At 42.3% G+C, this 15,235-nt stretch overlaps 1 protein-coding gene across 3 annotated transcripts in view; it reads right to left on the reverse strand.

The window, feature by feature from the left end:
- The window catches only part of LOC119441672 (probable citrate synthase 2, mitochondrial), a 58,277-nt gene that overhangs the window by 41,913 nt on the left and 1,129 nt on the right, over positions 1-15,235 (reverse strand). The window contains exon 1 of one of the 3 annotated variants that reach the window (XM_049661519.1): positions 12,843-12,912. The exons of 1 other annotated variant lie outside the window; for it this stretch is intronic. Coding sequence is in view for 1 of the 2 variants with exons in the window: in XM_049661518.1 (XP_049517475.1) it covers positions 5,297-5,338 (42 nt within the window). In the remaining variant the exon portion in view is untranslated. Of the gene's footprint in view, positions 1-5,296; positions 5,372-12,842; positions 12,913-15,235 lie in introns of those variants that run through there. One more of the 3 variants, XM_049661518.1, reaches the window with a different exon arrangement.

Here is a 15,235-nt window from a genome sequence, read left to right on the forward strand (position 1 = left end):
AGAATAGAGGCTTTAAAGGCACAATTAGGCACGAAGCGCTTCGGCGTTGCTGTCAGTCACGTGCCGCGTACGATTGCCGGATCACGGTGCAAGCGGAGGACCACGGCGATGCGGACTGCGCCGCTTCGTTTCGGTTGGACGCTACGCCGTTCTTGCTCTTCTGCGGCGCGCATTTGCGGTGCTCCGCGTTTTTTTTTTTTTTTTTTTTTTTTTTTTTTTTTTTTTTCCCCTCCAACGTATAGGTCAGTGCGCACGCTATCGGCACCTACCCTATCTACAAATAGGAGAAAGGCGCATGGTGGTAAGTTACGGCCTCCGAGATTCAAGTGCGAAAGCTTAGGCGCGCTGCCCGTTCTCAGAGGTTGGGTGGCTACAAGCTGCTTGCGTATTTATTGCGCAGTTCGCGCGTTGCTGTTACGCACTGTGATGTGCTTTTTGACACTCGGGCACCGGGCATGAGTAATGGAGGTTCTTTGGATCAAGCGCACCTCACATTCGCCGTTTTAGACATTTGTCGAGAGCGGGACCAGGGAAAATTTATCAGTGGCTCGCGGAACCCCGAGCAGGGGCCTGAGGAACCCGTAGGTTCCGCGGAACCCACTTTGAGAACCCATGCTCTAGCGGAACAAATCCCATGGGATTTTCAAGGATTACAAGGAGCCCACGGGTATTCAAGTAGTTTCAAGGGCCCTTGAACTTATACTGTCAATATCAAGGATATTCAAGGATTTCAAGGGGCTGTGCGAACCCTGCCATTTGGGGGACGATAAAAAACAGAGAAAACATTGTCACCGTTTGATACCGTTAGGATTTCAAAATCATCAGTCATTTCAGAGTAGTCAGCAACGATATTTAGTTTCAACGAATTCTTGGCCATGAGTAATACACCGCCCCCTTTTTTCACTGCTCGGTTTAAGAAATGTGTGGTGTAACCAGCAACCTTAAGTACTTCGTAATCATTTTGGTACCAGGTTTCAGAAATCATAACCACATCATATGTGAAGCTAAAACGTGAAAATAAATCATGCAAGTCGTCTTCTTTGTTCCGCGCAGACTGTGCGTTTAGATGAATAAAAGTTAAGCTAGACTTGATTGTTTTGTGTAACGTGCATACATCTATCGGAGTTAGGAATTTCCCCGCCATATCTGCCGATTTCAACTTGGATGCGCGAAACAGAGCCGCAACAAAGTGTTTATGCTATTTTGTCAATGTCACTGACGCAAGCGATGCGCAGTACTCGCGATGTGTCAGTTTTCCACGCAAAGATTTTTCCGTCTTTGGTCCAGGCGTATTTCCATTTTACCTCTTTCTTACGTGCAACAGTTTGGCCTAGAAGCTTCTTGAGCGTCGGGCATAGGTGCTCATTTATAAATACCATATTATGGCCCGGTAGCAGAAGATGAGACGTGTCCAGTCGTTTCTTGCGTGCTTTATCAAACACTGCGTTTCGCTTTGCGCGATTTCTGAACTGCACTACAATATTTGGGCATCCTTCGTTTTTTCCAGTGACACGATGGCACACATCTATATCAGATGGCTATAACAGGCACTATATTTAATATCCTATGAACAGTGCTGAATTTGGTGTACAGCTGTGGGGTAATAAATTTGCTGCTCCAAAAGTTAGTGACACCACATAAAAATGTTAGCTTTTCTGCTAGATTACACACTTGGATTACCACAGACGTCAGCCTTGGTCCAAAGTAGACACTATCAAAATCTACAACGCCATATTGTCCCAGGGGAGATACTGTGAGCACTTCAAGGTGTCACTTCAATGTATGTTTTTTTTTTTTTTTGTTTAACAAGCGTTTGCCTATGGTAAGAATTTTTTTTTTTTTTGTAATGTGAACATGTAAATTACCAATCTATCTAAACCTATGTTTATCTTTGGTGTTCCTTCGAAAAAAAGAAAGAAAAAATTAAGTGTCGCTGTACCCTTAAATGGGCCCTGCAATGCTCTCGAGTCGCAAATGTAATGTGCAATTTACGTTGGCACGATGCTGCGAGTACTGCGAAAAAAACTATGGCATTACGTTTTAAAACCATTTTGAGTATTGCCTGGCTGGCACACATTCATGGGTGAGGTGTTGCAGCCATGGGAACGATGCATCAACATGCCGAGCACATGGCGCACCAACGGTCGCCTTGTGGCAGCTGTTGTAACCATATCAGTAATGCCATGGCTTCCATGATCGAACCACACGCCGCACCATCGCGGAGCATAAACAGGCTGAGTGGGCTCGGCAACCATGACTTCGGCTAATGGCCTGCTGCTATTGGTGCTATCCTGCAATGTCATGGGAGAGTGAAATCTGGCAACTAGAACTGCGAGAATACGACTTGAGGGTAACTCATTTGGCTTGTATTTTGAAGTTTGTCTGAGCGATAACTTGGGTATTTGTGCGTTAATTAATAGCATTCTTTTTGGTTTTTGCTCGGACATGCTGGGAATAGATCTAGAGCTAATATGCAGGCTTGCAAAAAGTGTTGCAGGGCCCCTAGGATCCTGATGACCTCGGCTCGTAATGAGTATTGTCAGTTTTTGGCTTATGACCAGCACTTCTCCCAATGTAGGTGGTAGTAGACATTCTATCATTATCACTTTGCTGGATTAGATTTCCCACAATATTCGCAGACATATTTCTGTTTACTAACCATGTGACTAAGGCATATCACGTCAAGAAATGAGCCTATATAGTATTTTCTAAACAGAAAAAAAAAAAAACCTTGCTCAAGTTTTTTAGTTTCATTTATGCAACCTACACATAGGCGAACGGTTGCACAAGAAATCCGAGCAAGTTAATTACATGTGATACTGCAGAATTTCAATGCCATTCTTCATGGTTTAGTCTGACAATAAGTGCACTCTGGGTCACACAAAGTGTCCAGGTATTCATCACGAGACTTTGCATCTGCACAATCTAAATCGTCACCTGATAAATGTCCGTTATCATAAGAAGCATAAGGCAATGTGTCATTGCCATTTCACTGTTCTTATCGCAGCACACAATGGAAAGGGCAGAGTAATGTGCCTTTGCGCAAGTGAACGCCACGAATGAGGTGTTGTTATATCCCAGCGGGAGCAACTGTTTTGATGGAGCGAATTTCATTGGCTCTAAGTTAATTTAGCATCCACTGCCATTTTATACGCAATGTAATGATAGTTTCGCCACTAGTTCTGCTTAACTGGTCACCAAGAGAAGGGTTCTGTCTAACCAAAATATCTGACCACTGTGCCTGTCAAAGCAAATTCAGTGCCCATGTTCCATTTACCTGCTAGTTAGCTAGTTACATTTAACGAACAAGAAGAATAAGGGTAACCATGCGTCTCGTTTGTTTTGTTAGTCACAACCATGCCAAGTGACAGAATATGAAGCCAGAGGAAGCATGGGGTAAGTTAATTGTTATGTTTAATTGAAATGTAAAAATAATCAGGAAAATGGAAATGAAAGTGAATGAAAAGATAACTTGCAACAGGTGGAGATCAAACCCACATCCCGCGCATTACATGTGTGGTGCTTTACCAATTGAGCTAGTGTGGCACCACCTTTCTGGCCACTTCCATGGGTATTTGTGCATAAGATTAGCCCTGGGAGTGTTGGTGAGTGCCGCTAAAGGTCAGGGCAGTAGATATGAAAAGCCCTTTTAACCACAGCTGTCAGTTCCAGTTAGGCAAGTTTTGTTCCACTGAAGGGCACTGAATCTAAAATAAACTCCTAAACCAGCATTCCTTTACAAATTGCAAAAGCAGGCCTATTGCAAAGAACAGCAACACTCAAGTATGGACATCTGTAGTATCCAAGATAGCGAATTCAATGGTGCCTTTGGAACAGCACATGCACTTTTGTTAGCCATTTAAATTGCTTCGCAATTGTTTACATTACATATGTTAAGCTACTAGATTATGTATTGCGTAACTAGTATACGTGACATAGAAATGTGCTACCTCTTGAAGTGCTGCAAGCAATTTTATCCCGATTTATTTCCTTAGTGTCCTCTACTTGACCCGCAAAAACCAAGCTATTACAACACAGCCCAAGTTTATAACTCTCATAAGTGCAACACAAGCAAACAGAAAAAGTTCAGGGCATGTTATCAAACAACTGATGCATAATTATTTATTCATCCAATTCTCACATATATTTAAACAGCATTTTCAAAGCTGTCATTCTTATTAACAAATGGCATTGGGGCAACTACCAATACATCACTTTACTTGAAAATGAAGTGAAAACAGTACATGCTCGTCAAAGCTTAAAACACTTATTTAAATTAAACTCCAGAGGAAATGATGCATATCAAAGAGCATATCCAAGTTATTGCTGCACCGCTGTCCACATTTGCGATGCGTTGATAGAGGTGGATGCCACTGCATTTCCCTACTCCAGCCAAATAGGAAAAAACCAATAACTATGTACTCCTTCAGAACCTCCTATATTAAAATTCAAGCCTGAAGGCCCTCAGAGACAGAATTACCTGTAAACCTGTAAACTGCAAACTTATGTTCGCCAATGCCAGTTTTTATGAACAAATGTAATATGTACAAATTGGCAGCAACATCACAATCTGCTGCGCAACTGGGACATTGAAACCCAATGGCTAGACATAGTGCTCAACATTAAAGCTCAACAATATGCATGCTATAACTCAACCTTCGCAAGCATGCAATGGCTCAGCGAGGTGCAAGGAAGACCTAGTAGGAGCACATTTATTATTATAGCCCTTAACAAGTCCTTTACTTAAGCAGCTAGCAAGCCTGCACAATAAATCAAAAGGTTTAGTGCAGTCAGGAGTGGAATCCAAAAAAGAATTCCACACTGCGATGAAGTTGGGCCACCTGCTGCAAGGTCACATCTTAAAAAACAATGCCAAAGTGGGATACAAAGGCAAAAGGACGACACAAACACTGCGTTCAGTCTTTTTGTCCTCGCATCTTGTTTTAAGTCTGCTTTCAAGAGACACATCCCATCTTTTGACTGCAGTTCTGCTCAAGCTTTGGTTTTCATGCTTAAATTTCAATACTGCTTAAATAAAATGTTAGTCAAGAGTTCTCCCATCTGTTGCACTCAATTATATTTAAGTAAAACAGAGCATGCAAAAGACAAAAACAAGAAGCCCAAAGAAAGTGACAGAAGCTATAGAGATGATGCACAAGAACACTTAAGAGCCGACTACCTGGGTCTGACCTTCCCACAAGGCCATGCGAAAGAGGGGAGAGAGTATCTGTTGGCAATAACGAAGGAAGGAAAGGAGGAACCATCTATCTACAGCATGGTCGTCACACGCACAGACCTCTGGAGGGCAGCACAAGTCGCCGTCCGAAAGGTGCAGCATCGTCTGCTGCGCAAGTGTGTGCTTGCGTCACGAAGCCAATGTCAAAGTCCTCAATACACAAGTCGCTAGCGCCAGTTTTCTCTCAGCAAGAACGCAATGAGTTTAGAGCAAGCCAGTGCAGTGCTCGCGTCTGTCCTGTATTCTCGAGCTTGCGGGACAGACGACTGGAGGTCACCGCCGCAGCAGCTGTGCATATGCACAGTGCGCAACTTGGCTTTGAACAAGAGACGAACGACACTCCTCTCGCTGGAGCTGAGCCAGACGCTCTGCAGGCTCCCTCCCCCCTGGGCTGCTTCAGAATAGAAAGCAGGGGTTTCGTTCTATTTTTTTTTCTTCCTACTTTCGTATGCTGTCAACGAGGCATGAGAAATGCTCGTGGCTCTGGCTAATGCACATGCGTACACCTTTGGCAATAAACACAGGGAGGCCATGGCCATTTGGAAAGCAGGTTGCAGGAAGTGGCGAGAAAAGGTGGAGCCACACACCTCCGCAAGCAACTCCTGTAACAGATGACAATACTGGGAGTAGGGAGCTTGCTGCAATTATGCCGGTCATTTGTTCGTTTACAGATAGCAAAGGTTCCTTGTGTGGTTCTTCGAGTGCAACTTATGAGACACGTAATGGAACTATCAGAGAACAGCATATAGCAGTCCAAATATGTTGACAAAAAAAATATATATATAAAGGGAGTTATTGAATATGCCAATGAGTTGGTAAATGTCCTTCTTACAGGCAGTCCCTTCAGCATCTATCAAAGCTCAATGCTCCTTTTTACCATTTTTTACTCCTTGGCAAAGTTTTGAAGTTGCATGGTTGGAAGCAGCAGTTTGTCGGTACAGTGTCCTTGTGTTATGCACAGTGTAGATGAATTCTTCTACAAAAACGAAAGGATACACTGAACAGAATGAATTTGAAGATGCATGACTTTAATTTGCTCACCATTTGTGCTATGATCACGAGAAAATATTGCAAGGTTAAAACAAATGGACACAAAGTACGTGTGCTTGCGCTGTTTTTCTCATGTCCACAATATGCACCCACCGGACTAAGTCAGCACCCTTTTATAACTCCGCTAGATTCACACCACCTACTACCAACCCAGACACAAGCATACAACAACAGAGTAAACTAGATTTGTGAAACCTTCAATAATTCTAACCTTACCATGTTTCATGCTAATCTCAGTGAAGCTCTAAACAGGTACAGGTAGAAAGTGATAATAGCAATTTATTAAGGAAATTAGGAGAACACCTGCTTTGCCAAAGCTCAGATATCAGTTAAGCAACATCATGTGATGCCTAAGGTCTGTCGAGTTCCAACTTCCACGTGCGAACCCTCAGGCTAACATCAACAGGCCAGCAACTTCTGAATTTTGTGCAACAGCTACGAAAATAACCCTGCTGGAAATGTTAACAGACCTTTGGACATGTAAGTACAGTCAACCACCTCTACAATGAAATGATCTCTGCAACAAACAGTTCCTGTGTTCTAGCAGAATTCCTATATTGCATATCTATTGTGAATTACACTACAGCAAAGACATTGCGACAAATTGGCCTGTACAATGAAGGGCCGATTTGTTGCCTTACAGTGAATGCACACAGCGACACCGCCACAGCCCTCCACTGAGCTGCTGTGCACGTAGGAAGCACCAGCTGACATTCCAAGAAAGACTGCACGGGAGGGTGTGCAGACACCACAGCAGTGTAGCTCTACCCCACCCTGATGCAAGAAAAATACCGAAAGAAAACAATAGGCTAAGCAGGCAAAATGGACCAACACATTGATGAATGGCATTAGCATGCCGTGAACCTCAATGCCGTAAGGTCAGCTGGTGTTCCACGTTCAGTCTAACAAAATGTGTAGGAGAGCAGCTTCTTCCATCAGGTATCCCATGAGTTCATGATTAAAATAAACATCCTCTTTTGCTGAATGTTCCTAGAATGCTCTATTGCGAGGGAGCGGCAAGGTGCACAATCTTGACAATAAAGTTACTTTTACAATGAACAGGGTTGGTACGGAACGTCTGACTATAAATACAAGGACAATTCAAGGATTTCAAGGATGACAAAGGCCAAATTTTAAAAGAGGGGAAAAAAAACCTTATTCGTACACATACACTGAAAAATAGTGAAATCTTGCTCGTCTTAGCTGCAATTTCTTAGTATAACACATGCCTCCAGCTCTTCAAGTAGCTTTTCAAACTTGACTTTGCCATTGTAATAATGGCAATCGGCTTCTAGCATGATGGTTAGTAGTATACAGCTTTAGCCAAAGATACTTGTCACATTAAAGCCCAAAGGCTGAAACTTTTGCCAAGGAAATGGAGCCATGAAGGCTGTGGTGTGAACCAACCAGCAAAACAACAAAAATAGTGGTACAGCTTTGTCACTTTATCTGGCTTTGTCTAGCTTCATGGTGGCACTAGTAATTTAAACATGCCTATCATTGGTGGCTGGGGCACGCCACATTGGACCATTTGGTGACACTTTGGAAAGAGAATATCTACAATCTTTTCCTGATAGAAATGTGTCCATGGCATAGCCCCAATGTGTAGTTTGTTACATTGAATGTTCAAAAGTTGCCTACAACCCCAGTTTTCAAGGAATTCAAGGAGCTTGAAGGGCCCTTGAATATCTCTTCAAAATTCAAGGGTTTTCAAGGATTTTAAGGAGGTGTAACAACCCTGAACGAACAATTTTGGAGGTCACAAGCAGTTTGCTATAATGACTGTATTGCATTAAAAATTACCAAAAAGAGGTCGTCCTGAACAAACTGAAAGTGTCTTAGCACAAAGGTACAGGCCACCAAGTCTAGCCACCACCAATGCTAAACACGCCCGCTTGTGCGACTGATTTAGTGCACTCAAAGCGTGAGGCAACGCAGTACAGTCTATTTTCAGACCAAGCATGTGCCAATGAAGCAATCCCGCCATTCTTTCACTGATAAGAGAAAGAGGGCCAGACTCATTCATCTCTGCTGTTTGTTGACAAAGAGCCTTGGTGCTTCTGTTGCAGCCAACACTGGTTGGCTACCTTTATTGCTTTGTAAAGCAAACAGGCTGCTCGTAGAAACAGTTTAAGAACATCCATTACATTATTATTATAGCCTAGTTACGCGCAGAAACAAGCCCAATAGCCATGATACAACTAACATTTACCAACACAAGCCTGTGGAAACACTTTCCGTGCTTGAAAAGAAAACTGCCTGTTGTTTACATGGAGTAAGCACTGTCAACATTCGGGTGGATGCACAGTTGACAGGGCATGTGGCTTTGCCAGTTAACTTGTCAAGTTGCTTGTGCAGCATTGTGAAAAAACAGAGAGAGAAAGAGTGAAGCCCACTGGCCATTAAAATAAGGCTGCAGCTTCATTGAAGTATGTCACCATGTATTACACTAGTACTTAACAGATTACACGTAATTAATTACTTGCAGTCAATTACATTCTTGGGTAATTTTGTAATGTAACAATTACTTTCTTGACTATGCAACACTCACAGTAATTCTTGCTTTTTTTCAGCAACCAATTACCAGTAACTAGTTCGATTTTTGACGAAACAAGCTATGATGGGTGACGAGACTTTGAGCACTTAAATTTGACTAGAACTCCAGTGTCTAAAAGGATTGAAACTTGTACATGGGTTACCTCCTTCCCACAATCAGTGTCCTGCAGTTAAGCTTCCTTCGTCTGAACATGGCAGGCTTGCAGATTTACACATCTCTCTTCTAAAACTGACCTCTGAGCTTTTCTCTTATAAAGTTTCTCTCTCTCTCTCCTGGAAGTGCTTTTAGGCGGCCTTTATAGGCGGTAGGAGCTGCAGCTCAATGCTTTATTTGACGCCATTTATGCACAACTTCTCTGATGTAGACAGAAGTAGTGGGCCATTAAGCGCATATGTTTCTATGTATCTGTGTGATAAATACGTGGCTCATATACAGTGGAATCTCGTTGACACGATTCTGCTTAATATGTTTGCTGGGCTAATACGTTTCTTTTTTTTCCCCCGCCAACTTCCCATGGGGCAATGCATTTTGATATTGTTATTGCGATCACGTTCTCACCTGAAATTTGATAATACGACTGCATAAGTGGGCTCCTACTGGTATTTATAAAGCTCATAGCTTTATACTCTAGTGTACTAGCTTAAAGGGACACTAAAGAGAAAAATGATTTCATCTGCATCAGTAAATTACCCTTCCACAATACCAAGAACACGACTCTTACTGTGAAAAGATGCTTGGTAAGTCAGGAAACAAAAAGACAGGTGGAGACACTGCCTTGAAGTTCGCGCACTAGCTCCCGTGACATCATGAGGTGACAGTGTCTGCTAGAGCCCAGTTAATTCTTTAGCGGCAAAGATTGGCTACACCGCGTTCTAAAGGAGCCAAGGATTGATCATGGCAAGTTTCAGGAAATTTCAGTGAGCCAACGAGGCCCAAATACGAAAAGATACTTTTAAATCCGTGACATCAGGCAGACATACCAGCGTTGGGGTTTCCGCACGAAATTCAAAAAACGACACTTTTAGCTTTATTTTCTCTTCTAATCGATCCTATTATCATGAAATTAACAATTACATGTTTTCGAGGAATACTTTATCAGCCTAAATTGATTTATTGTTTTGCTTTAGTGTCCTTTTAAACAACATTCCAACGAACCCACAAACAACATGTTAAGCCCCAGCCACACTGGAGGAAAAACGCACGTGGCGTGCTGGCGGTTGTAGAACGTTGCTATGGCACTTCAGCCACACCGACAGACGGCGTGCCGCTGCTCGATTGAGTGAGGAAAAGGTGGCTTCCTGTTTTTTTTAACTTCCAGAAGAACTTCTTTACGGACACTGAAGAGAAGAAAGATCAGCGCAAACCAACGAGCTATTTTAATGTCGCTTAATAAAAGTGCATCGGCTGCGGTTCGCTTGGTGTCAAATGGTGCTGCTCTGCAGAATGCTAATTTTGCTCTCTCCGTGAAGATGGTGAGCTTCCACTGCACACCCATTTCTGTGATTGTAACACACGAACAGTATTTTTGGGTGGACTAATATGCAGCTTTATATTAAATTACATTCCAGGTTTTACACCTTCTTAAGGAACGTGAACGTTTGCTGGAATCTGCAACACTTAGTCGTTCATGTCTAAATGGCTAACCAGTGAAGGGCACTGGAAAGAGGCTCGGCAAATGTTGGCCGACAAATTCAAACTGCACTTTTATGGCTCGAATGCGATGACCACATGGAACGTTGATGCCAGGGATTTACCTAAGGACGATTTTACCGTTTTTCACTCGCTCCATCAGTAGCGTCTTCCCTTATAGACCGAACAACGATGAAGCGCTACGATTCATAGAGGACCCAGACCCGAGCATCGCAACATCTTGAAAACCACAGTCTTATGAGCAAGGTGTTCGTACTTTACCAACACAATCCTTTTCTCTAGTGCTCACATCGAGTGAGTTTTCAGTACTGCTGCAGATATCTTCGTGAGAAAATGAGGGAAGAGACCGAAAAGTACCGATGACACTTTTGAAATGCAATTCTTATTGAAGACAACCAATGTGTGAAGGGCTGGAGAGAACACACTGAAGGAGCCAGGCCAGCCTGTATTTACTCTATGTGTGCGAAATGAAGTATGGAAAAAGTAATTTTAGAACAATTGATTGCTTTTTAATACTCCTCAATTACTTTTGTAGGGTGGTAATTGGTAAATGTACTCAATTGCATTTTTGAAAGAAGTAATTGTAATTGTAATCGAATGCTTTGCGTACAAGTCTGCCATGTATGTACCCCACGCGCATGTGTCTGTTGGGCACCATGCGCTTTGCTCAATTTTATGGCACATCAATCTGCAGTGCTGCAAAGCGGCAATCATTTTCTTGGATTTCTCAATTTTGCCAACTTCAATTGCGGAATAGCATTACATATAACAGGACAGAACTTCGCGTAAGCTTTCCATCGGCATCTAAAATCGGGTTTTGAAAGTATGTTACATGCATTCAACTGCCACCACAACACCAGTATTGGTACTTTTAAGTCAGTTTTAACCAAAACATCATGCAACTTAACATTTTTAAGTTGCACAAGAGAAAGATATGATATTTATGATAAAACTTCATAGGTATGCAAAGAAGAGCCATCGGATGCAACATTGTCAAGCGAAAGTGCACCCTCCTGTTCAGCATACCCTCCCTGTCATTTTGAACCTGTTCAAACAAATGTATTGCCTTCTGCGCGATTTGCACTCCCCATAAGACCGGAACGTGTCTTGCACAAAAATATTCACATAGGTGCTCTTCTGTTCCCTTAACACCCCCTCCTTGAAGATGCCACCACAGTGGGCAGAAATCAAACCTGCAACCTTGTAGTCCACAGTACAACACCAGGAACCTCAACACTGCAAAGCACTTTAACCGCTTATCAAATAAAAAAGTGCACGGCTGACTACTTCTATTCTTACTTGGAGGATGTGTCAGTCTTAGGAGTAGCAGAAAAAATTTTAAAATATGAAACACTGCTCTTTTGACTGGCCGGAATCACACAGAGCGATATGGGTCATCTGCCGCTGTCTGCCTCTAGCGCTGATACGAGTTGATGCTTGCGTGTGTTACCTACTTGGTGTCCTGCTAAAAAGCACCCGTGTTCTTTTGATACCCAGCAATGCAACAACCAGCGCAACTTTAGAATTGAGTTGAAGTCTAGGAGCCCTCTCACGATGCAATGACTATTTCAGAAATGTGACTAAGGCATTTGTGCCAGTTTGAAGTTACAACCCGCTAAATGTGCAGTTAAAACAGCTAGCTCACAGCAGTAGCTTATGAAGAGCACCAGTGCAAGATTATATACATATAATGTTTCCCAGGTGTGCGAGTGCAACTAGCCCATATAAAAAAGCTCCAGGCAGGACAACAGCCTTTTCCCAGCTGTGAGATAACGCTTGCACATGTTCGTGCTGCAACAAACACGCGCTGTAACGCTAACGCGTGACAGTTGCTTTTGTGCCACAGGGATGAGAGCGCAGCGTGTGTTGAATACTGATGGGTTTTCTGCACATGCGGCAGCTTTAGATAAGGACTCTTGTTCCTGGCCAACTGTGCCACAATACCTTTTCACAGGGCAGTTTTTTTTTTGCATTGTGGAAGTCGTGATGAGGAGGGAGGAGTAAACATTTATTGAAGAAAAATGAAAAAAAAATATATATACAGAATAGCCAAGAAATGTCGCCATGCGCCAAAGTGGTCCAAAAATGCAATGCTCATTTAATACCATTACAACTAAAGGCCAATTTCATAACACCAAATCAGTGATATGAGAGATTTTAGCCAAGTGATCCTATGACACAGTGACCAGCATTGCCTAATGTAAGCGGGATTTGGGGTTGTGTCGCTCGCAAGATTTCTGTAGGCTGTCATGTCTTTCGCTGGCTTGTTGGCATGCGTTTTCTTTTTCTTGTTCAAAAAAGGAAATAAAAAAAAAAAACAGAAAGGAGTAATTCGACGGGTACGCTTGCCTTCTAGAGACTTTTAGCGTGGCCTCATGTTCCAGCTGACCTGGACTGGCACATTCATATAGATTTGCAACTTTCATGAGGTGCAAAAAAAAAAAAAAAAAAAGAGCACAAATTCAAATAAGATCAATATAGCAGCCCAAATTAACAATTTTAGTGAGAATTCCTAAGAGGAAGCTTTGGCTTGGAGGCTCCTATCTAATACATAGGAAAAGAGAAATGGAACCTTCCCACCTCAGGGTGATACCGGGCCTCGCTCGGGACACTGTTTCAACAATAAACGTTTCTTTCTTTCTCTTTTCTTGGTAACAATCCCTGCGGCAAATCAAATTTGACGAGGTATGTTACCTAATAAAAAAACTCAAGATCTAGCGAGTCCAGGAAAAGTATTTTTGATCTAGACGGGCCATTTTTACATAAAAGTAATTGAAAATTAAAAAAAAGAAGAAATACTATCAAGTTTACAACTCTCACAGTTGGCATTGAAAAAAAAAAAATGTGTAAACTGCACCTAATTATGCATCTAAAGCGGACAAAATCGATGTATTATAAACCCCTGTGAAATATATGACTAACACTGGTAAGCGTAACAAGTCCATGTAAACTAAATTATTTGAACAGATATGCCCACTTTAGATACTTTAGAGTGTACAGAACTGGGCCGGTATTTTGTAGCAATACCTTTCCGATGCTAATGCCTTTTCGCACTTGCTCAGTGGTCAGAGCAACGGACCGCACACGTTATCAACAGGACCAGCCGGCCATGAGCAGTGGATGATAAGACTAGTACAGAATAAGCCTTAACGCATCGCTACAAAATACCGGCCCTGCCATATCTGTGATACAGTGTTATGAAATTGTAAAATTCGTGCTTCCATTTTTTTCAAACTTACTAATTTTCAGCACTTTTTGTAAAAGAATCAGCGTCCTAAATGAAAATTCAGCTTCATACAGTCACTAGAATGTAACTTTCTCTTTCAAATGCAACTAATTTCATTAAAATAGTTGCAAGGGTTATCTCCGAAAATCATTTCATCGTTTTACATGTATTTGAATAGGTGGTACCGTAGTTGGGCCTCGGCTAAAGCTTCCTTTTAAGAAGCATGTTGAAGGTCATTATTTTCGTTGGTGGTTGGGACCATAAAATGTTAACACGGCACATTCTTGCTGCAGAGTTGGTGCTTAAGTGGATTAACACAGGTAAAATAAAAGCAAATGGCTTATAATGTTATACAGGAAAAAAATATATATTTAATCAGAAGTTACTGCACGAGTGACCTTGTATCTCCACCAGCCATAGCCTCACATCACCAAAAGTAACAAGATCTGTGAACAGTGAATAATGTCCAACAGCTTCCAGGGTGCAAACCCCCAGTTGGCTGTAGAGGAGGATCTATTTCCATATCTCTCCGTACACTGGCAAAAAAAAAAAAAAAAAATCAAGGTAGGTCCCAGAGCTATCTAGCACGGTCATGAGCCTCTTCAGGCATGTTTAGTCTGTAGCAAGTGACCCAAAAAAAGCTTACACGAGATAAGATAGCGGCTCGTGCATCCACGCACTAGCCAATGTCACGCCAGGTATCGCACTAAAGATAACAACTGTACTGCAGGTGTGCGTGTCTTTGCATGGCGTTACAGTGCACATCACATATCGCAGCGTCAAGACCCACATTCTCAGTGTGCTTACATGCGCAAATGCTTATCAAACGATAGCCGAGGACTTCCCGTTCCCACCTCAAACTAATGCAGAGATAGTTCACTGCATGAAGCAATAACCTCCTTCCGACCCCTTCGGACTCTTGCGCTGCGTAACCGTATAACGGCTATTTTTGGCCCATATGAAGCTGCGACAGTTTTGCATATGTCACTGCTCTAGTCATTACTGGGACATGGATAACTTTACAGATGAGATTTTGTTGTCAAGCATACAGATGAGAGTTTGTTGTCAAGCAATGCTACTAAGAACTGAGATAGGAGACACTGAATTGCATATTTAAGCAAGCCTGATAGCAAAAGAAAAAGGGTGTGAGTGACCTACTTCAAGACACACACACAAAAAGTGGAACAGTTATCCATTCATTACCACACCTAACGCGTAATCAGTACCATGGGCAAAGGTTTTTCTAGCGGATGTGTTAAAGGTCACAAAGCTTGATAAGCACAGATTATGTGTAACTCAACAGCCGTGTGCAACTAACACATTTAACCAAAACATTCACAGGTAAAATTCAGCCAAAGGTGGTAAACAAAAGTAGGATGCCTGTATTATCGGCTAGGTCGAACACTTTCTTTTTGCTTTTGGATTTCTTTTTTACTCTCTGCAATTCGGGCACGAGAAGAAAGTTCTCCGGAGAGCAGGGCGTATATGACACGACGCATATTACTATGAGTGAACG

The sequence above is a fragment of the Dermacentor silvarum genome, chromosome 2, assembly GCF_013339745.2.
Source record: "Dermacentor silvarum isolate Dsil-2018 chromosome 2, BIME_Dsil_1.4, whole genome shotgun sequence".
Taxonomy (NCBI): Eukaryota; Metazoa; Arthropoda; class Arachnida; order Ixodida; family Ixodidae; genus Dermacentor; species Dermacentor silvarum.